The 21,228-nt window shown below is 36.8% G+C and overlaps 2 protein-coding genes across 7 annotated transcripts in view; both read right to left on the bottom strand.

The window, feature by feature from the left end:
* CLIP1 (CAP-Gly domain containing linker protein 1) overlaps positions 1-6,522 on the bottom strand; it is an 82,147-nt gene extending 75,625 nt beyond the window's left edge. For both annotated transcript variants that reach the window (XM_035890481.1, XM_035890482.1), the window contains exons 1-3: positions 5,955-6,522; positions 2,856-2,907; positions 614-675 (exon numbers count right to left, since the gene is read on the bottom strand). The gene's annotated coding sequence lies outside the window, so the exon portion shown is untranslated. The remainder of the gene's footprint in view (positions 1-613; positions 676-2,855; positions 2,908-5,954) is intronic.
* A 278-nt stretch (positions 6,523-6,800) lies between these two features.
* Positions 6,801-20,533, bottom strand: ZCCHC8 (zinc finger CCHC-type containing 8). 5 transcript variants are annotated; one of them, XM_035890483.1, is made up of 13 exons: positions 20,151-20,533; positions 19,480-19,554; positions 18,856-18,961; positions 18,038-18,115; positions 17,619-17,722; positions 15,784-15,849; positions 13,777-13,840; positions 13,166-13,308; positions 12,239-12,381; positions 11,371-11,486; positions 9,994-10,077; positions 9,043-9,157; positions 6,801-8,294 (listed from the first exon to the last, which is right to left on the bottom strand). In XM_035890483.1, exons 2-13 carry the CDS (start codon positions 19,497-19,499, stop codon positions 7,480-7,482), a joined length of 1,854 nt encoding a protein of 617 aa, XP_035746376.1. In that variant the 5' UTR covers positions 19,500-19,554; positions 20,151-20,533; the 3' UTR covers positions 6,801-7,479. The 5 variants fall into 5 exon arrangements, with proteins under 5 accessions (XP_035746376.1, XP_009633186.1, XP_035746377.1 ...); XM_009634891.2 differs by having other exon boundaries at positions 13,777-13,837; XM_035890484.1 differs by lacking the exons at positions 18,856-18,961; positions 19,480-19,554; positions 20,151-20,533 and having other exon boundaries at positions 18,009-18,113.
* Positions 20,534-21,228: the final 695 nt, after the last annotated feature.

Raw genomic sequence — 21,228 nt, 5'->3', positions numbered from 1 at the left:
GGCAGGGCGGTGCGAAGCACATCGCCCTTAATGGATGAGTACCTTCACTGTCTGCTGCTTCTCTCCATTTTCCTTTTGTCCCGATGCCCAGAAATGTATCATTCCTTCTCTCTCAAGTACTGAAAGGACTTTAAATTTTCATCGTGTTTGTGAGGCAGTACATGGGAACCTGGCGTTATCCCATTGCTAAAGTTTAAACAGGTGTAGCAGTAGCTCCCAACACCATCACCAACAATTTCATACCGATGGCCAAAGCCGAATCGAACAGCTCTGCTTCACTTCTTCACCTCTTACAAGCAAGCAACAGAGCCCAGCCAGAGCTGGCCCGTTAACTGCTGAATTCATCACAAAGCAAACCTCAGTCTGCAGTCTCACAGATCATTTAGTTTCTGCATGACACTGTTCGAACAAAAGGGTGATGAGAAAGCAGTTCCATTGCTGGAGACCGATTGCAATTTGTGTTTCATTTTGGCTTCATTCTTTGGCATTAATCCAGCATGGTAAAGCACAAAATGGTGTGACGCACTCCCCCAAATAATAGGTTTCAACTAGATCAGCATTTAGCAGTGTTTGTTAGAATTTCACTTCCTAAATGTTAAATAGAATCTCTTACCATGGCCATCAGATGTTGAAACAGATACTCGAATCCATGTGCAGCCACCCCTTCCCTTCTCCCTGCAAAATTTGATAAAAAGTTTTGCTGAATAAGGACTTTGGGATTTAAATATCAGAATGTATTTAGAAGCGCAGAGCCAGCAAATGGGTGCTTAAAACAAAAAAATAACCCTCCAGCCCCTGGCTACAGAAATAATCCTTAACACAGAAATTGCAATTAGGGTAAAAACTAGAGAGTCAGACTAACTTTACAGAGTATGTTTGCCCAAAGTATCTGTTGTGAACCTTTGTGCTGGCTTCTCGTATCATAGATCTGAGCTTTCTGTATTGATCTGATGCCAGTATGGAATGCGTTTCCCTCTTAAGCATATAATTTTCCACAATTTTTCTTTATTAATTTTTTTTGTCTCACAGTTAATTTGTTGCCACGTAGGCAGATTTCAAGAGTATACAGTTAAATACACAACAAAGTTTTCATAAGCAACACCAGACTGACCTATCTAGTACCAAGCACAGCAACTATTAGTCGGCTTATTCCTGGGGATAGAAATGAAGAGCTGCAGCCTTGCGCTGTTCTTGTAGAGCTTGTAATAAAGTGCAAGCAGTAGCTAAAAGTGGTGAAATAACAGATGAAATACAGTTCAAATGGGTAAGTACCTTTCTTTACTCCCTTGCAAAGCTAAGCTAAGAATGTCCCGTTACTAAAGCAAAGAATTGAGAATGATGGTAGATCAAAAGCTTCTGCCTGTAAAGGGAATGTACCGTTGGTTTTTCATGTAATTTCCTAGTGAGCAGAATCATAGCTTCAAGATCAAAGTAATCTTGCAGGAAACAAGGGAATTAGTTATCCAGCCAACCAGCATCAACCTTCAAACCATGAAAAAGCAGCTTTAGAGCAACAGTAAGTTCATCCCAACTAGAAATGGTTGACTTAGCTTCTTTGTACCAGTCTACGCTTAGATGGAGACACGTGCAGGCTGTGATAACAGTAACGTCCAGTATGTTCACATCCAACTTGTAGCAGTCATTATAAAAAAAGATGCTGGTAACTATAAATCACGGTACTATAAAGCACCAAACAGGATTGAAAACCAGAGTGTCTTTGATTCCAGTACTAGTGGCTCTCTCTTCTGAGCCGCACAATCAGATCAGTCAACATGTAATATATAGACGTTTTCATAACTCTGTGAAAACAGGAATTGCTGGATGCTCCACGGAATTCAGGATGCTGACACAACTACTGGCATCCTGGCCACAAGTATAAGGCCTACCTCAGAATTAAAATTGTTCTCCTCAATAACGTGGGAACACCCGTTGAAATTGTTTCTGCCCTTTTTCAGATTTGTGAAGGGTCCAAAATCACCGAAGCTTTCAGAATAGCAAAAATGTTGTTCTTTAAGAACTGCATTTAAGGATGTCCTGACTTAGGAGATCCATTTTTATTTTCCATGGGACATATCCATGCACGTATGAAGATTTTGAGTATAGGATTTTTTTTTTCCTCTGAACAACCTCTTCAATATATACATTTGGCAACCCCTATACAGAACTGATGGTCCCACCTGCTCCAGAAAAAGCAACTAATTGCCCCCCCCCCTTTTTTTTTTAATTGCGGAAGTGCTGCTTCAAAAATCCCAGCACAGAAACACAGTTATTTTCTGTAGTTCTTTCTGGTTTTGCAAAAACACAACAGGATTCCCCATTCTCCTTTTAACCTGAGTGCTACATTTTGCTCATCTATTTACAGTGATATTGATCCTAAAGAGATTTCATGTCCTGAAGCCTCATGCTTACTCGTATTATTTTTGGCTTTAAATGTACATCACTAAAACTGGCAGCCTTTGATAGGTTACGCTAGATGAAAACCTGACCTTTTTAGCCTTAATTATCATCTATGCAACAGTTAAAAAAATATGGCAGACATGGCAGTTACTTTCACAGCTTAGTGGATTGAAAGGCTGCAAGAAGTCTTTCTTAATGTACATACTGTACCAACTTTCACCCAATTTTACATTATTTCTTCTACCAACAGGGGTAAAACAACAGACAGCAGCATTTAAACAGACAGTATTTGAAGAATCCTTTCTGCAGGCTTGTTTAAACAAGGTCCTTTTTAACAATAATGTTAATCTTGAGTGTTTCATTTCACAGATAACTAAGAAACTACAGTCTGTTAAAAAAGATGGACATGCAAATCATTCTACCACTGATGTGAATACCAACAAAAGCTGAATGCTCACCTATAGAGAAGCAAAGCAGAAGGGGTTTTGTTCCTATTCAGAGTGCCGAGTTCTAAAAAAAGGTTAAATAAATTTTTATTCAGTCATCGGATGACAGCTAAACATACGTTGTAAAAAATCTTATGTGAAATCTTTGTTATTTGCAGTTAACTGAAGTTTAGGAAGCATCCAACTGTTGTACATCAATTACCATGTTATTACATCCATCCTGCTTGTACGCTTCTCCAAGGATTGAGACCAATTCCTACCTCTGACTCATCCCCTCCCACCCCCCAAAATGTAAGTATGACTCTACAACATATTCTTAGGAACAGCAACAGCATTTACTTACCAGAGGCGATACAGCCGTGGTACAAAATGGAGGGAACTACAGAGTTCCGTGGCAACTACCGATGCATTTGAAACATTTAATTATATTTGAGCTTTTCCCTCCTCTTTGTTTTTTCTCCCCCTGCCTTACAGAGTTTGCAGTAAAAACAATTCTTCTTAGCACCTAACACATCTTTCCGATATGTTCTAGAATCTCAGCTATTTCTCTTTTCATGACATTTTAAGCACTGTGAATTAGGTTATAAAAAGGTAAGTTCAAATCTTTTTAAGAGACAGCTAGTTACCTGACTGATACTGAGTATTTTGCACAGATCAGATATTTTTAAACGTGCATAAGCATTTTAAAATACTTTTGCTCTTCCAAATGCTGTAAAACAAACATGAGTACTATGCCAACAGGAATCTGTGGGAAAATTTGAGTGATGCCTGTTCACACTACACCTACCTCATTACAAATTTTATTACTCATTCATTTTAGTAAGCTCTAATCTAGGTTATTATGCCACACCCATCACCATGGGAATATGACTTAAAAGTGCCAGAAATACTTTGCTATTCAGCTTTTTCTCAGACCTTGTAGTGTGATCTGATTGCAGTTTCAATACACAAAAACCATTTGAGTAGTTACACCTGGCAGATTCAAGAAAATCAGTAATTGCAAGCATGTTCAGTGCAGCAACAATACAAATATATAGTACTTGATAGGAAAAGTGAATTACAGACAAATAGCTTAGAGATCAAGATTAATTCACTCCTAACCACGAGAGAAAAAGCAGGGATAACTCCCCATCCCTAACTAGCTGTATGTCTTACAGCAGCAGCAAACACAAGCAAGAGTTTTGCTCATTGGTTCTGCTCAATCTTCCATATCCATATCCAGTCTTATCCATACTGACCACCACCTCCATAGAAAGGACAATTTAAGAGATAAGATTTAAAGAAGCAATTTAAAAAAATACCTCCGAATGCCCAGTATTTTGTGCGATTACTCTTACTTCAAATCAATTACTAAGAGTTAAAACCCAAAATTATACAGTTCCTGCCACAGGCCGTCTGCTTTTCTGAGATCAGAACATATACATTACAAAAATCTTATTTTAAGAAAAAAAAAAAGTATTATAGGAACTTTTATAAGTTTTCTTTACAATTTGAAAGGCAAAAGAACATCAAATGAAAGTATTCTATTCCCAGCTATGTTTTGCTTTACCAGGTAAGCGAAGAAATTTTTAGGCTAACAGGGGAGAAGTTTTTTGTTTTCATGTATGGGTTATACAGATCGTTAGTGAAAAAGTGTTTGGACTTTGCAGCCCCAGCTTGAAACTAAACATCTACAGCTGTTTAAGACTGAAAGAATAAGAAAAAGAGGGATAAAAGTCCTTAAAAGATAGTATAGGTGGTCTAATAGTTCATGGTCTAATTCATAACATATATCAATTATATTGATATATCAATTATATTGCTATATCTATACAGAAAAGAATGAGCACTGGTACCAAGTAATACTTGACTTACCCCCCAAAACATATTCAAGACAGACAGGGATAATAGCAAGCCTAAAAGGAGCAAGTCTAAACACCTGCTAACGGTTTTGCAAAAGAAGCACCAAAGGAATATAAATATTTACAAAAGCGTGGAGTCTTTTGTTATGTTAAAACCCAAGATTGTTAAATTAATCCCAGCTGTGGGAATTTTAATTCAAGTGTGTATGTAAGTGTGACAGCATGGGCCACATGATTCTGATTGTAGCAGACTGCAGGTGAAGGAGAAAAACATTTGCTGACTTGAACAACTAGTCAATCCAGTCACTTTGGGACAAAAATTCCAGTGGATATAAAATGTGGACCCAAACACAGTCCGCTCCTGTCCCAAGCCCCCCCCAATAACATCTGCTTTAGATAACAGAAGACATCATCTTCCAAAAATGATAAAGATCCGTATCCCCAACTAGCTTGTGTGCAGCAAATACCAGAGTGGCCAAAGTGATAAAAAAGGCTGAACAATTTAAAATTCAAAGCCTTATAAAATTAAGGGATTTAACATATTTAAGAATTTAGAATGTACCATCACATTAAAAGCCGTATTGCCGAAATGACTTCACTTTACCCTTTCTCTAATACCTTCAGTATAAATCTCAGAAGCAATAAAGTTAACAGCTACTTTAGGCTGGGAGGTTGTACCAATATTGAAGAGTTACCTATTCTGATCAATTAGGTGGAAGGGTGATTTATTATGAAGTTATTGTGAACAGACAGAGCGCTAACAGGTACTAAGTATATAAAGATGATTTTCATCTTGCAGTTTCCGTAAGCAAGGCAGAAGTACACAAGTTCTCCTGTGAAGTTTAGGCCACATGTCCTACTAAAGAAGCATTTCATAAGAGCTATTAAAAAAAGATCTTCTAAGGTGTGGGGAGAGAACTGCATGTTTAAAATATGAGCACCTCAACACACCCAAAAGGTGTGTACACTTGAAATCATTACCTCATGGCCTGCATCGCATTGTCATCCGCATGCGAATGATGCAGCACGCAGCACGTAATGGCTTGTGTAAACTGTCATTACCAGCTTTTAACTCCCTGGGAGGAGGAGGCACAGAGGAAGTACAAGATATCTATACACTTCCCAACAAAGAGTTCTTTGTAAAGTGTGTAGGAGCTGGAAGCAACATATTATTTCGTTATCCATTCCTGTTACAGAAAGTAATGCTATTTCTCCTGTAAATGATGGGGGGAAAAAGCCGTTAGTTTTAGCACATACGATGAACATTTACCTTGAGCACTGCTTTCCAAATGCAACCAGATAAACTGAACTGTTATATGCTGCCAAAGGTTTTTTCAGCCTCTCAGAAGACAAGCAGCTCGTATCTAAAGACACTTTGGTTTTCCCTTCCTGTAAAGTTTAGAGGAAAAAAAAGGAAATAAATATAAAAGTTTTAACTATAAAAAGCCTGGGGTTCTTGTCAGCATTCAGAATGTACTAATATCATATATTGTAAGGATCTTTGGGACATACGTACTATCTGCAAAGCCGAGAATTTTACAGAGTAAGTTCAGCCTCTGAAGTTATCTTATCAAACCCACCTTTGAACATCCCCCCTTCACAAGTCAATACTTGAAAATACTTTGGCTTACTATGCATCTCACTTGGCTAGGAAGACCTTTTTCCTGCATTTGTATAAGGACAAACAAATGCTTTACCAGCGCCAATGAACACTGTTAAGTCAATCTAGTACTCCCTCTGTTGGCAATGCAAATTACATACAGTCATTCCACCTACAGGTCCCTCTGCAGACAATTAAAAGAAGGGAAAAACCCTATTAAAACAATTAATTAGCAGAGTTCTAACACTTCTAAGCTTTCAGAAGTGGGCAATTCTTCAGATTATGAAAACTGAATGGTATGGCAAGGTTCTATTTAAGCAGCTAAAATAATTTTATCAGCTTATTGATCACGAGAACCTGAACCCAATAGTGGTGACCCTTCCTAAAATATTTAACTTTATTCATCCTCATTTTAATAAATCTGTTTTTCAAATTATCTTCAGCAGCTCATTTTCAAAAATCAGCAGTTTGATGGTTTAGGACTCAAAAAAAAAAATCTTTCTATAAAAGCTCATTTATTAAACCTCTGTACACAACAATGAACATGTATGTACAGCAAGTTTACATGAAGGATGATGTTACAAAAGATACAGTGGTAATTAAATCTGACCCACATAAATAATTTATAAAAATATTTGAAATGGTGACGATAATGCTGGTAATCCCTGATTATTTTCATCCAATTGTCAGGATTTCGATGTGGGAAATCTTAATGTTGGACCTTTTTAAAAACATTCTGAATATATTAAACTTATCTACAGGATAATTAGCAAAATGTATAAAGTGTAGATTATTGTACAAAGGACAGATATTAAAAAAATCACCAATCCACCTGAAACTCAAGGACAATATAAATCTTAGCCAAAGTAATGAACAGCAAACCACAAACTCCTCTTTTTAGAGTTTCATGTATTGGCAAGTAAATAACTCTTAACAAATCAACAGTCCTGTTATTCCTTAGTGGAAGGATGCAATTTGGGAAAATCCTTCTGTATTTTCTGGCTGCATTGGTGGTCCTGGTCAATACGGAAGCCCTGTGCTAACTTCAGTCCCAAGGAAGAACGGGGCAGAGCTGTATTTGTCAAGATTTTCTCCTTCCCGCAAAAGGATGAGGAAGGCTATCCAAGTTTGTAAAACTGGAAGAGGAAAGAGAAGGAAGCAGAGATTTGAACATAATGAAACAAAGTTAGACCAGTTAAGATGAAGTCTTTTTCTTCTGCTGGTTTCTCGGGGAATTTTTTAACACGCTTCTTATTCGTAGATAAACACCTGTTGATTCTGCCATATTTTCAAATTCAAATGGTGTTATGCCTGCAGCAAACTTGCTCATGTCAGGAACAAGACTGGAGTTTTTTGCAGCTGATTCAATGCTTGTGACCTCTTTATTACCACCTGTATTTTCTCCATTGTTAACCTCATGGCTGGGAGCAGGCATGGTGTTATCCAGCAAGCCTTCAGAATCTGTATTATCAGGATTTTCCTTCAAGTTAAGTAAACCGTCTCCTGGATTAGGACTAGTTACAGAACGTCCATTTTCTGGTACCTGTTCACGGATGTCGGAAAACCTGGTTTCCACTGTAATCACCTCATCAGATGATCTTACTTCTGCAACAAGATCTACTTCATTCCTAGATGGTGATGATGTAACAGAATTGCCAGTTAAAGGTGTATCAACAGGAATATCAGAGTCACTGTTTGTGCTTTCTGCCTGCTCTAGTGCTGCCCAGATTAATCGCTGCTGTTCCTCTAGCTCTTCCAGGGTCAGAGTATCTTCATCCATGATTGAATCCACTATTTTTGGCTGAGGGGTATCACTGGAAGGATTCAATGGTGGAGTAGTCCTAGGAAGAGGAGGGCGGGTGGCTGTTGAAGGTTGAGTTGCTGTAAGATTTAGTGGTGGTGTTCCTCGTGGTAAAGGAGGAGGAGTTGACATCGATGGACGTCCAGGTGGCAGCGGAGGTTGGAACTGAAAACTGCTAGGAGTTTGAGATCTTTGTGACACTTCCAGATCTAGAAACAGATTGAAAGACATCTATGAGAATCTGAAAGCTGACTTGGACAAGATTCAAAGTGCCACTGCTCTGATTAACTAGACGACTTAAGTCTTCTCATCCTTGGTTTTCAGCTGACACAGAACAAACTTCTTCAAAGTTTTAATATCCACTGAAACTATGGTTTTGGGGATTTCAACTCTGCTAGCCACTCAAGGGAAAAAAAAAAAAAAGATAAAATACTCTTGAATGTATTGAGAACACACTTATTCCACACTGAGACACACTGAAAGATTTCCTCATAGGAAATCCAAAAGGAAAGCCTCCAGCTATTCTAACGTTTAAACAACACTGGAAATCCTCCTGTGAGTTTGACTCATTTTTAAGAAGCTGTGAGCTTGTAACTTCCTACATTATTTCATCCAAACATTTAAGGATTTGGAGGTCTTCATAACACAAGTTTCCTCAGGATACACCTGAAATAAAGAGATTGGAATTTGTAACTTAACATTCCAATTGCTCTGAGCACACTTATTTGGTATCGGGAGAAATGACAACCACAGCAACTGAGAATGCTTATTGTAGAGAGGCCCAAATGCAACTATAGGAGGACACTGCTACCATACGTTAGCAGCTACATTAATCACCACCATAACAAAAACTCACACATTGGTTTCTCTTTATGAACACTGACATTTCAAATCAGAGCAAGTTATTTTGAAAATAAAAATTGAAACTAGGAAAAAAAAATTGCAGAATAATTATACCAGAATCTAGGTCCATGTCAGATGCTGGTACCTCTGAATTGTCTTCTTTTGGCCGTTTTGAATGATGAGAGCTTGACTGAGATGCAGCCCTTTTATTACTAGATTTTGGACTTGGCTGAAGAGAAATTATCCAAGAAAACAAAATAAATTAGTATTATATTGTACAAGGTAGTATTTCCAGCTATTAGAACGTATTTAAAGCATTTCATAAGCACACAATCATTTGGCAACTCAGTGTGTAAACTAGACACTGAAGTCTGAGAGATTTAATGCAACTGAACAGAACTGTAGTCTCGTTCAGGTTTAAGTGCCAAAAGAAAAAACTGTCTGCATTCCTAACACAGAATTACGACCAAGTTTCCACCTGGAAACCTAGATCTTATGAGACCATTACAACGCAAGCACTGCACGTCCCTTCCTGGCAGGTTTAGAATTTACCATTTAATTCCATATAGCATTACTCTTTGGGACTGAGAGCAAAGCATCCATCTTCCATCCTTAACTGCAAGTTTTCTGCAGTAGATAACACTAAGCTAGAGTCATGTTAGAGAAGACCAGAGAACGATACAGGACAGGACTACCATGTGTTTACTCAGGTCACTATAATAAGATCATGACTATGGCATGTAAGTTTTTCACTTATCTGGGAAGTCTGGAACTAAGACCATTTTTAAGCTGTAAAAGTTTATAGCAACCTTTTTCCACAACTGGGATATTGCACAATTGGGATCTGCTTATATTAATTGAAATAATGGAATTTGTTCTAAACTTGAAGCTCCTTTTTGTTAGAATAGATAAGCCAAGCATCAGCATTTCACGCCTGGTACTGTCAGTAAGAAAGCCTATCCCCTTGTGGAAAAAAAAAAAAATTATAAACAAGAGATCATCACTGACTACACTGACCACAAGACAACTTTTTTTGTTTTGCAAATAACAATGAGATATACTCACCGCATGAAAATTAGAAAGGTAGTTAGCAAACACATCCTTCTGTTGAGATGGCTGCATGGGGATGGAACCAAATATCTGCCATTCCTACAGGGAAAAAAAAAAAAAAACCCAAAAGAGAAATAACATTGCATGTAGTTGGCTAATAACATAAGAGAGAAACACTAAGAGATTAACAAGCCAAGATGAATTCAAGTTCTCATCAAAAGCCTCATTTATCAGAGTAAATAGATCTTCAGTAGGAACTTCTTGCAACTCAAAGTACTTTCACCTGTGAACACAAAAAACTGATGCAATGCACTATGACTGGGTAGTAGGAATAATAATAAGTATATATATGTTTTTATGTATATATAAAATTATATTGTTTATATATAAAATTATATTTTATATTACTTATAATATAAAAACATACTTATAGCAGGTTATATATAAATCTGTTTATATATAAAAATGTGTTTATAACAAATGTTTTATAAATGTTTATATATACATAAAAATGTACACATATATACATTTTTATATACATAAAATATAAATATTAAAAAACATCACCTTTACGAAATGTCTCATTGAACATTTCATAGCAACTACTCTTCAATATTTGTAACACAACTACAAACTTCCCCTTGAAATAATTGTTCAGACGAAAAAGCCTTAATTTGAAAAACTTGATTTTTAGTGAAAACTGAAAAAAACTTGAGGACAGAACTTTGGTTAAGAATACTGAATGAAAAAAACCACATTTGGAGGCCACTAAATGGGCAAATGTAAAACTGCAAAAGAAAATGTACAAGTACTTCTTTTTAATTCACAGGCATTAACAGTGATGAAGTTCACTGCTAACAGCAGGTTAAAATGCCTTTGAAAATAAAAGTTCAGCAGCAGCAGCCACAGGAGATTCCTTGTATGGTCTATGCTTAAGAGGGCACCCACTATGTAGGTCTTCAGATACAACTCGTTTTGTTTAGCTGTTACAAAGATTCCCAGAGATTGTGCACTGGTCTGATGTAGCTTTCTATAGCTGAAATTATGACACCCACAGTAATTTTCATATTCCAAGAACATTCAGAAAATTTAGATGTATGGAAGGAACAAGCATTTATGTATGAAGTTTTGTGTTTAAAAAAAAAAAAAAAAAAAAAAAAAAAATCATCGAACTATCCTTCTAGGCTCCTGTTGGTCTCATAATGGAACTGATCACCACAGAAGCACCGTCAGACCCTACACACAAGAGCTGTGACAGATATCAGATAGATGGATGTCACATCAATCACCTCAACAGCCCAGCCCGAAACCAGAATACAAAACACTAAACTTGGCTAAGAGCAATTAATGTTACTCAGCATGTTGTTTAGATGGCAGAGGACAGCCACTTACATCTGGGATCCCACTTGGAGTGGATATATTAAAGCCTGGATAGTTTATCAACTTAGAGACATCATAAGTGATACGTTTTGGTTGACGAGATCCTTCATCTTCTGTTCCACCATCATCTACAATGAAATATAATTATTATTGATACTAATTAAGAACGTTACTTTAAAAATCCCAGGATTTAAGAACAGGGTTTTGGTTTTTGGAATGTAAGTATTGATAGGCAGCTTTGTAATCGACAAAGGCAGTAACAGTGACCAACTCTATCAGACAACATGCACAAAGCTTCCCCAGAAATCTAACTGGGTATTCATACTACTACTCCTCTTTATGTACCATTACTAGCCTCAGAATTTGGCATCAGGACTGTTCTCTGAGATGCAGCATAAATGCTGGTCATTAGTAAAAAGCTGGTAAATTACTTGATAAGTTGGGTTTTGAGAAATGTATTCTTTGCTTGCTGGTGGTCTTCTTACTCTTATTATAGAAATTATTGAACTTTAGAGAGTACTATGGTTTCTTTCATAAAACATAAGAGAAGCTTATTAAAAAAAAGAAGAGGAATAGACAATAGACTATGCAAGCCTCGAATAGTTTCACAGGAACACCATGTTCTAATATCAGGGGTTGACTGAGTAAAATCACCCTGACAAACCAATCATTATAAAGTTGTTTCATTGTCACAGCGTAGCTAGATGAAAGGGCAGTATTTTTACATGACTTTAGAAAAGAAAACTTGATTTACAATGTTCTCACTATTCCATGAGGAAACAAAGGTTTATAAACTAGGTGCTTCACTGTCTCCTGAATAGGGTGCAGCCAGTAAATAGCCTGCATACCAAAAACTGCGTTCCCGCAGCACATTCCTTACCTTTTCCATCATAAAGCGCAAGTCCCGAGTACTCCATTTCAGCCTCCTTGAGCCAACCTGGAGGATAACCCAGCTGTCGCATACGATATATAAATGGAGGAAGACTCTTATCTGTGACACCAAGTGCATCTTGAAGTTCCTCACTAAGTTAAGAAAACAAAACAGAAAACAAAAAGTCCTCCAGTAAAATCTGTAGCTGAGTTTTGACAAAAAGAAGTTACGAACATTGTGTTGAATTTTAAACTATCAAGTTAAAATAACTTAGTTTTTGCTCAAACTATGTTGCTGGTCAATCCCAGATAAAATGATTTTAGGTCAAAACCAGCTCTGATGTTAAAGATAACTTTTAACACTTTCATTTCTCTATACAAGTGTACATATGCTTTAACATTTTGTGAGAATTAACTCTACGCTGAGTACAACTTACTCAACTTGTTATTGGCCTTAACTATAGCTATCACGACAGGGTGGAACTTAACGCAACACTAAATTTATTAATAATTTCTTTGGAGACTGCTACAAGCATATTATGATTTTTTTAAAACATTTTGAATAGAGAGAAAAAGAGAGGAAGGGACGCTCAAAGCTCAACATTTTCAGAATCTTGCATGCATTTTTAGTCTATTAGGAACATAATATATTTGCAATTTGAGTAGCCAAAGAGTAAAATTTGTCTCCCTACATTAGGGGAAGCGCCATGGGAAAGGGTAGGACTATTAAGCTAGCAATGAGTTTTCATTTAAAAAAACATCTGAGCAATTTATTAAGCAAAATTTTATTTAGCAAACAAATTTGAACGTAATACACTCATAGCTAAGAGTAGCAGATGGATTTATAGAACTCTGAAAAGTAACATCTGGCACTCTAAAGGTAGAAAACGTATTCCAGAAAAGCAGTGCAACAGCTAATAGAAGGAAAAAAAGATACCTAATTACTCCTGGTTTAAATTTTCCAAACCTCTCTTCTACTTCTTCTGCATGATAACGCTGCTGAAAATTCTGATTGCTTGCTTCACCACAAGCTTCCATAAACTCCTTTCTCTTCTCACTTATGCGAGCTGCATTTCGTGGCTTAAAGATAATACAATTGGGAAGTTTAGATTTGGACAATTTACAATTTATGCACTCCGTCACCCAACATAAAACTGGTACTCCTTGCCCTCAGGATGCTTAATCACTTATCACACAGCCATGCGATACAACTACAGTTGTAATGAAAACTACACAGCAAAAACCCAGGAGTATTTGCATTAGATCTAGCGGAGCTCTAAAACAGGAAGAAAGGCTGTTCACACTGAAAAATGCCCCTCCATAAATTAAGGGAGACATTCAAACCATTATGCTACAAAATTCATTTACGTTCTGATTTAGTATGTTAGAATTTTTAATTAGGAACAGTACGATCTAATCAACAGAGATGAGTAACCATCTGTACATCCTGACCCCAATGCATCCAATTTTTATTTTTTTAAAAGGTGTGGTTACACTGAAACATTTCTTGGAGAGCTGCAGTCTTTTGAATACTGATGTAGACTTTACCTTTGGACAGTCTTTCATTTGATGGTCTTCAGAACCACAATTGAAACAATGCGATTTTGGCCTGCTTAAAAAATGCACAAGAAATTAAACCTGAAAAATCATTTTGCAATGTTAAATGCACTTGATTATTTTAAATCTTGTTAGATTTTTAGTTTTAGACTTAGAAAGAAAAAATGTAAGTATTGCTTGCTGATTTCCTATGCTGTCTTCTGCATCTCTCAAATTTTGACTCTTAAATTGTCACTCTTCAAAACAGAGTAACAGAATATTGTTTATTTCACAGTCCTAAGGAGAACACAAGAAATGAAGAAAACACAGGCACAGCATTGGGAGAGAAAAAAAAAAAAAAATACACGACAGCATGTGGAGAGGAAAGAAGAGAGAAAGAAAGACAGAGGAAAACTAAAATTACAGTGGAAAAGCAGTACTTTCAGGCAGAAGTGGAGTTCTAGATCCCATATAATAGAGATCTATTTTTTTAAGAGGGAACAGAATAGTCATAGAATAATTCAGGCTGGATAGATTTTTAATCCTGTCCCTTAATCAAAGCTGGGTCAGCTATGAGATCAGACCAGGTGGCTCAGTGCTTTATCCAGTTGGGTCCTGAATCTCTCTCAGGATGAAGACTGCATAACCTCTCTAGGCAACCTGATCCAATAGTTCACCATCCTAAAGGTGGAAAAGCTTTTCCTTATATCATGCTGCAGACAGAAGAGTATTCACCGAAGGCTTTCTGCTTCTGAATTAATACGTAAACAATTGCTTAGATAATGCTGATAAACGAAAACAAGACCTACACACTAAAGCTTATGCTATGTCCAGAGGAAAGAAAGTGAAGATGTTAAAACAATACTTTTAACTCTAGAGTACAGATAATGAACCCAACAATTGAATACACCTGTAGTACATCAATACCTCTATTTCTGCTTTTATGCTTGTATCATCAGAGGTCTGATCCTTTTTACGATACTGAGAATCAGTTACCAGTAGAAACAAGTAGGAGAGCATGACTACTTCTTTGGGAAGTCCTGGTCCACAGTTTGAACACGTTAGGCATATTGTGAAATTGTGCACTGAAAACCTGGAATGGAACTGCAGCTGACTTCAAATTTAATTTTCCTTGTAAATTCATACCATGACAGCAAACATTTTCAACATTATAGGGCGGAAAATCCTAATCTCTTAAAAGATTTTAGAGAAAGATTTTCTGAACATTCATTTTACTGAACTAGGATAGGAACCAGGATTGGAGACAAAAAGGTGACACAAGGATGTGTCCAGGGTAACCCCCCACACACACGCACTCCAACCTCTTGAAGCCTCTAATTAGACAGTAAAGCACATCATCTGCTTCATCTTATATCTGTATTCAAACAGAAACCTTCTGCAGTGAGCCAAGTATTTAATTTATCACCATCCCATATCTTAAGCGCAACCCTTCAATCTGCCTTCCATTCAGACGGTAGTATTTCTAATCAAACCAGAGTTTAATTCAGCATGACCCTTTATCTTTGCAATTCCCACTGAAAGCTTGCCTGGTCTTCATTGCATCTGAAATCAGTGACTTTTGATGCTATGAAGACCACACAAGCTGTCAGTTGGAAACTCGATTTGCTTTACTTCTTACCTCCTGTAAGAGCTACGCAATCAGCTCTAAGATCAGTCTGTTTTAAAAGTGTATAAAATAAGTCAGACAGGAGTTGTTCTACAAAACAGTAAGAATGATGATAGTACACCAGGGCAAGGATGACAAAGCAATCACTAAAAAGGCAAGCAACAGAAGAACTGAGTATAAACTGAGTATAAAGTTTTTACACATTGATTTTAGGCTCTTCCTAAGGAAAGTCAATAAACAAGAGACACCCACTGACTGCAAAGCTCATCACTGGTTTACTTAATTTAAACTCATCGCTCGAGTATGTTCAAAGGTTTAGCATACTGGGGAATAATCACAATGTACATTTGAACTTTTCAGCTCAAAACTTTATATTTAAGAATAATACAAACCTTTTTGGTTTTACTTGTATTTCTTGTCCATCTAGGGAGAGAATCTGGCTGAAAACTTGCTGATATCTTTAGATTTCAATAAGGAACTGCTACTGGATGAAGCAAAATTTCAATCTTGTTTAAAATATCAGTGAAAACCTATTAGTGCTTTGAACAGAATACTGACTCTTCCAGATTAAGTTACAGATGGGTCCTTGACATGAAGTCTATAGTAAAACTATAAAACTATATCTACTATAAACTATTTGCTAAGATGGGCTCACGTTGTTTCCTCCTACCTAATTTCTATCCAATAACCAATTTTGTTCTTTATCAGCAATTGCTGAAACTACAACCCTCTTGTTCATAGGCATTAGTTTCAAGTTAATAATTCTGATATGCTTCATAGCAATCTTAGTAATAACATACTTTGGTAGAGTTTCAAAAATATAACTCACTTCTGAAGTAGGTGGAGACAGGTCGTATCATACTACTTGTGTTTGCTTTTGCACTTCTATGTGTCAGCCACTCTGCCCACTTGTCCAAAAATGTACGAGAAGACAAGAGGGCCACAAGCAAACCAGCATGGTAAAGACTAAGAGGCACAGCAGAGCTCAGAAGCACGGCAGTTTCTAGAATCTAACAGTTGCTTTTAAAAAGAAGAGCAGATGCCAGATACTAGTCAAACTGATGCATTAACTGAGTGCAGTACTTCAGTGATTTAGAAGCACGGTACCGGATACACCATTTCACTCAGAAGCATGTGCTATTTTAGCCTTAATGTCATCTGTGGGAGCTCTAAAGAAAGAAGCAGTTAAGTACAATTAAAAGAACAGTATCAAAGCTAAGCTGGCAGACATGAAAGTGTAGCCACACTTCACTTGGCACTTTAGGAGAAATTCCCCTGTCAGGCATCTACTTCCTTCATCTGGAGGCTGGGAGATGGTACAAATATCATTTGGAGAATAGGATTGACTTGATGCACTATCACAGAAACAGTTTTCCAAAAGTGAAGTTACAGCACAGTGCATACACAGTCAAAGGCAGGCACAAGAAAACCCAGGTTAGCTGGCTTCGAAATTTCCAATTTTTGTTAAGATACAAGTAATTTTTTAACACTAGGAAATGACCTTTACTATAAGCTGGATAACTAGATATTGTAGAAATGAACTGTGAAACTGGTTCTTGTCCTGACTCTTTCTGGGGGAGAAGCAATACTGGAAAACTGGGAAGATGAGATTACTCGAGAAATTTCTTGCCCAATTTATTTTTTGTCATGGAGGACTACAATATTAAAAACCACTTTTTCCAACATTTCCCTCAATCCTACTTTTCAAATACTGGCTTTAATAAGCAATAAAGAACCAACTATAAAATGGATGCAAGTTAAGAGCATTCCATAATTAAATTTTATTAAACAACTTTCTCTCTGTCTCCTACATTTGGAAAAAACCCCACCTTACAGCGTTATTTTGAGTTTGCCAAGCCCTTTTCTTCTCCCAGACAGCAGATTTTATAGAGGGAAAATGCTTATCCGTATCTGGAATGAGCTGTCATTCCAAACCTGATTACAGAGTGGCCCAGGAAATTCCTAAAGTCACAAGATGCATTTATGAGGCATTCACTCCTCCCAATCATAAGCCTTCTAAAAATCAGCGAGCTGATCGTATCAGAAGATTTACATGCTTTGAGTAAAAAAGCCATTAATGACTCCTTAAAACTTCTCATCTCTAATGACTGATACTGTTTTGACAGAAATGAACAATCTACTGAACAGTATTTGAGTTCGATTTACCAACTGGCATTCTTTGGATTTGACAAACGGAAAAAAACCCTTGGTTTAGTAAACAGGATACTTAGGTATTTCCCATCCTTCTGTCAGCTGTGGATTCTCATTTAATATAGGCTGTCCCAGTTTATCAAGACAAAAATTGGTAAAATACAGAACACTTCCTACAACCTGTAGAAAAAAAGTCAGAAAATTGTCAGAAATGTGTCAGTATTTAGGTCAGATTGGTAGCATTTCTATAAATTTACACTGCTTGAAATACTTCCAGGTTTTTTTTCCCCCACTCTGTAAGAATTTACAAAATACGCGCCCACACCTGTACAAATAAGTATTTTTTCGACTGATATAGCCAAAACATGCTGAACTTAACTGCTATTACACTGATAAACGAAATTTAACAAGATCTGATTTTAATGGCAAGGTATATTGAATATTTAGAATGAAGAGTCAGACCTACCATTGAAGAGTATATAGTCAAAAACTTACACTAAAAGCTTCTTTAATTTTTTTAACAGAATTTGAGCTTGCTGTTTTATGGTCTTCTTCCAAAAGAACACTGGAGGGCTGTAAAAATGCATATAATTAATTTAAAATAACAGTAAAAAGAAAAGCTCCTAAATTACTAAAGTATGTAAAAGGAACAGAACATGGAATACAGATTCTATTCTTTCATGAAACGTTAGTTAAACAGTAGGATAGAAATGTCTGCCTTAGTCATAAAGCTTTCCATAGTCTGAAGTATGACTTGGTTAATTTCTAAGGTTTTCTTTGATAAGAAATATGCTGCATAAGAACATCTTTGTTCTTATCTCAAAAAGCTAAGAGAAAGATGGAGAGAAACGTGCCATTCCACCGTGCTAAAAAGTGAATGTTAAGTAAAACTCAAAATTCTAAACTAAGAGAAGTGGAAATTTCCAAATTCTGTTGTTCATCTATGCTCTTATACATACATGGGCCAAATGCAATCAGAAGAGGATACATTAAGTTTGTACCTTACGGTCATTTCTCTATTGTTTAAACCAACTTACTACGTTGCTTTTACACAAATTTCATAGGCACAATTTTAAAGAAGCATTTTCATGGGCAGAAAGGGTATTTTCTTTGACCTGGTCCTCTATTTTTGGAACAAATAGTTATACAGTATTTGTCTGTTACTTGACTTGCAATTAAACAGGAAAAAAACATCTAGAAATCAGCTCTTTGAAGTGTAGTATTTCTGCTCTCTAGCAGTATAGTATTTCAATATTCCCACCATAAAGATACAAGAGAAGGACCACGTAATAACAATCTGAGTTTGAAAGTACCTGTGGCTTAACGTTGAAATGCGTTTTTTCTTGTTCACCTCTCTTCTGCTCTTCGTATTTATGAACTAAATTAAAAACAAAATCTTCAATTTCTTGATGATACTGCCTGTAATGGAGCAAAAAAGTATACAGAGATGAGGACATGAGGAAGATTGAAACATAACCCAAGTGTCTTTTTTTTTTTTTAAGCTTTTACCATTTACTGCTTCTTAAGAACTTAGAAAAGGGGCAGTCAACTTCTCTCCAGTCCTCCTCCAAAAGCCCACCAATATGGTGGCAATCTATTATTAAAGAGCACCCTTATATTAGCGTGGCACAAAAACAACTCAGAGGCAGGGAAAATTTAATTTACTGTATTTACCCACAGCACTCATGAAACTCCAGCTGCTATTCAGACTCAGTCCAAGTTCCTGGAAGTCACACTTCATTTCATGATAAAAAGAGATATTGCTAATGAAAGCAAGAGACCTCCTGTCATATCGCTCATTATCCTTTCTCCCCTTCAAACTTAACAAGTTTATGTTATTGAATAAAACGTATATCCACCCTTTGGGCAAATGCTAACATATCCAAACAAACAAGTTCCACTTCCTGCCAGGATTGCTTTTCTTGGGAAGTACTTACTTAGAAATTACATTGTTCATAAATAAAATCTGTAACAGAGGTCCATCAAATTTGGAGTTGTCCACTGAAATTCCACTAGAACAGAGCAAAGACACAGACAATGGTTACTGTATTAGCTTTATAGTAAATATTCCCTATCTGTTTTATCACAGCAAGGAGTCTGTAGTCCACAGAGAGGGGACAGTTTGGCCTATACAAGTTCTGCTCTTTTAAGAAGTTCCTATTCACTTAAACAGAAATCATCCTCTTCCAAGCAAAGCAGGGTGCCTGGTGTGAGGTAGAAAGAAAACAAACCAGAAGTTTTCTCCTAACTGCAGTAAACTGTTAGAAGGTCTTATATAAATAAGATCTCTTATTTATTCAACCATTTTAATGTACTTGTTCTCACTGCTGAACTTGACAAAAAACTGTTTCCCTAAAGGCCATGTAAGTTTCATAAACAGACAGATACACACAAATAAATAAAGTTACAGCAATACAAACTAAGTTCTTGATATTCAAGCTTAAAAGACTTTTCAAGAATGATAACAGCATTTTAGAAGCCCAACATCTGAGCAGGGACGGGGACACAGAAACAAGGTTTCTAAAAGATGTGGCAGGCATTGTTATCTCAGACAAACTATTTCACATGTACATAGGTCACGAAGCGTTTTAAATCAGCATTAACATACCTAGGACGAGTCAGAATATTCAGCTTCCTTTTAAGTTCCTGATGTTAATTTATTGTTAAGGAACATTACTTTCTTCAGAAGGCACAGACCCATGCCTTAATTAATTAAAAGATCAAAACAAACAAGAAAATACCTAACAAGAAATCCACCGAGTAACAAATAGGGTTTCAGGCTTTCCTTTTCACTTCACAGATTATTCATAAATCCACCTTTTGCTGGAGAAATACAATCAAATGAAAAAAAAACCCCAAAACCAAACAAAAACCCACATGACAGAGAAGACTGTGTCAACCTGAATAATATAATTAATTACAAGCACTATGGCTGAACTGTCAGATTTATAGTATTTTACCTTAAAAATACTTATAATAATAATAAAAAAAATCAACAGTAAGACACAGATACTTGTAAGTAGAAAATAAAACTATAAAAAACCATTTCAGATTCCACTCTGTGGCAGCATCAAACCCCAGAACCCTTTAGGGACTTCAAATTTAACAATTCAAAACTATTTCTAGCTATTGTAAAAATGGGATTTCAAAATGAACATAGTCTTTTCCCTAGAAAGACGGAAAGGAGGAGTCCAGCATACTTGTAAGCAGAAAATAAACTATAAAAAACCATTTCAGATTCCACTCTGTAGCAGCATCAAACCCCAGAACCCTTTAGGGAATTCAAATTTAACAATTCAAAATTATTTCTAGCTACGGTAAAAATGGGATTTCAAAGTGAACGTAGTCTTTTCCCTAGAAAGATGGAATGGAGGAGTCCAGCACCAAGTGGTTTAACAGTCATCCCAGCACTCAAGAACTCAACTATCTCCTTCGCCAACTGAAGCGAAGCTGGCACGGACCTGGACGTCCTGAGAATGAAAGTTTTCAGAGAAAACTTCCTCTTAAGTGACGGAAGCAGAAGCCAGGAAAAGCCAGCCACCGCGCCGAGACGCGGGCTCGCAGCGGCCCAAGGAGGGGGGCCGCCGGGGGGGGAGGCAGCCCCCTCCCCGCCAAGCTCAATTCTCCTCGTCCTTCAGGCCAGGCAGAGACCGACAGGGGCTTCCCCCACAAAGCCACATCGCGGA

Source organism: Egretta garzetta, unplaced genomic scaffold, assembly GCF_000687185.1.
Source record: "Egretta garzetta isolate BGI_Z169 unplaced genomic scaffold, ASM68718v1 scaffold343, whole genome shotgun sequence".
NCBI classification, from domain to species: Eukaryota; Metazoa; Chordata; class Aves; order Pelecaniformes; family Ardeidae; genus Egretta; species Egretta garzetta.
Note: the sequence above shows the minus strand (reverse complement) of the source record. Positions and strands in the feature narration are given on the sequence as shown.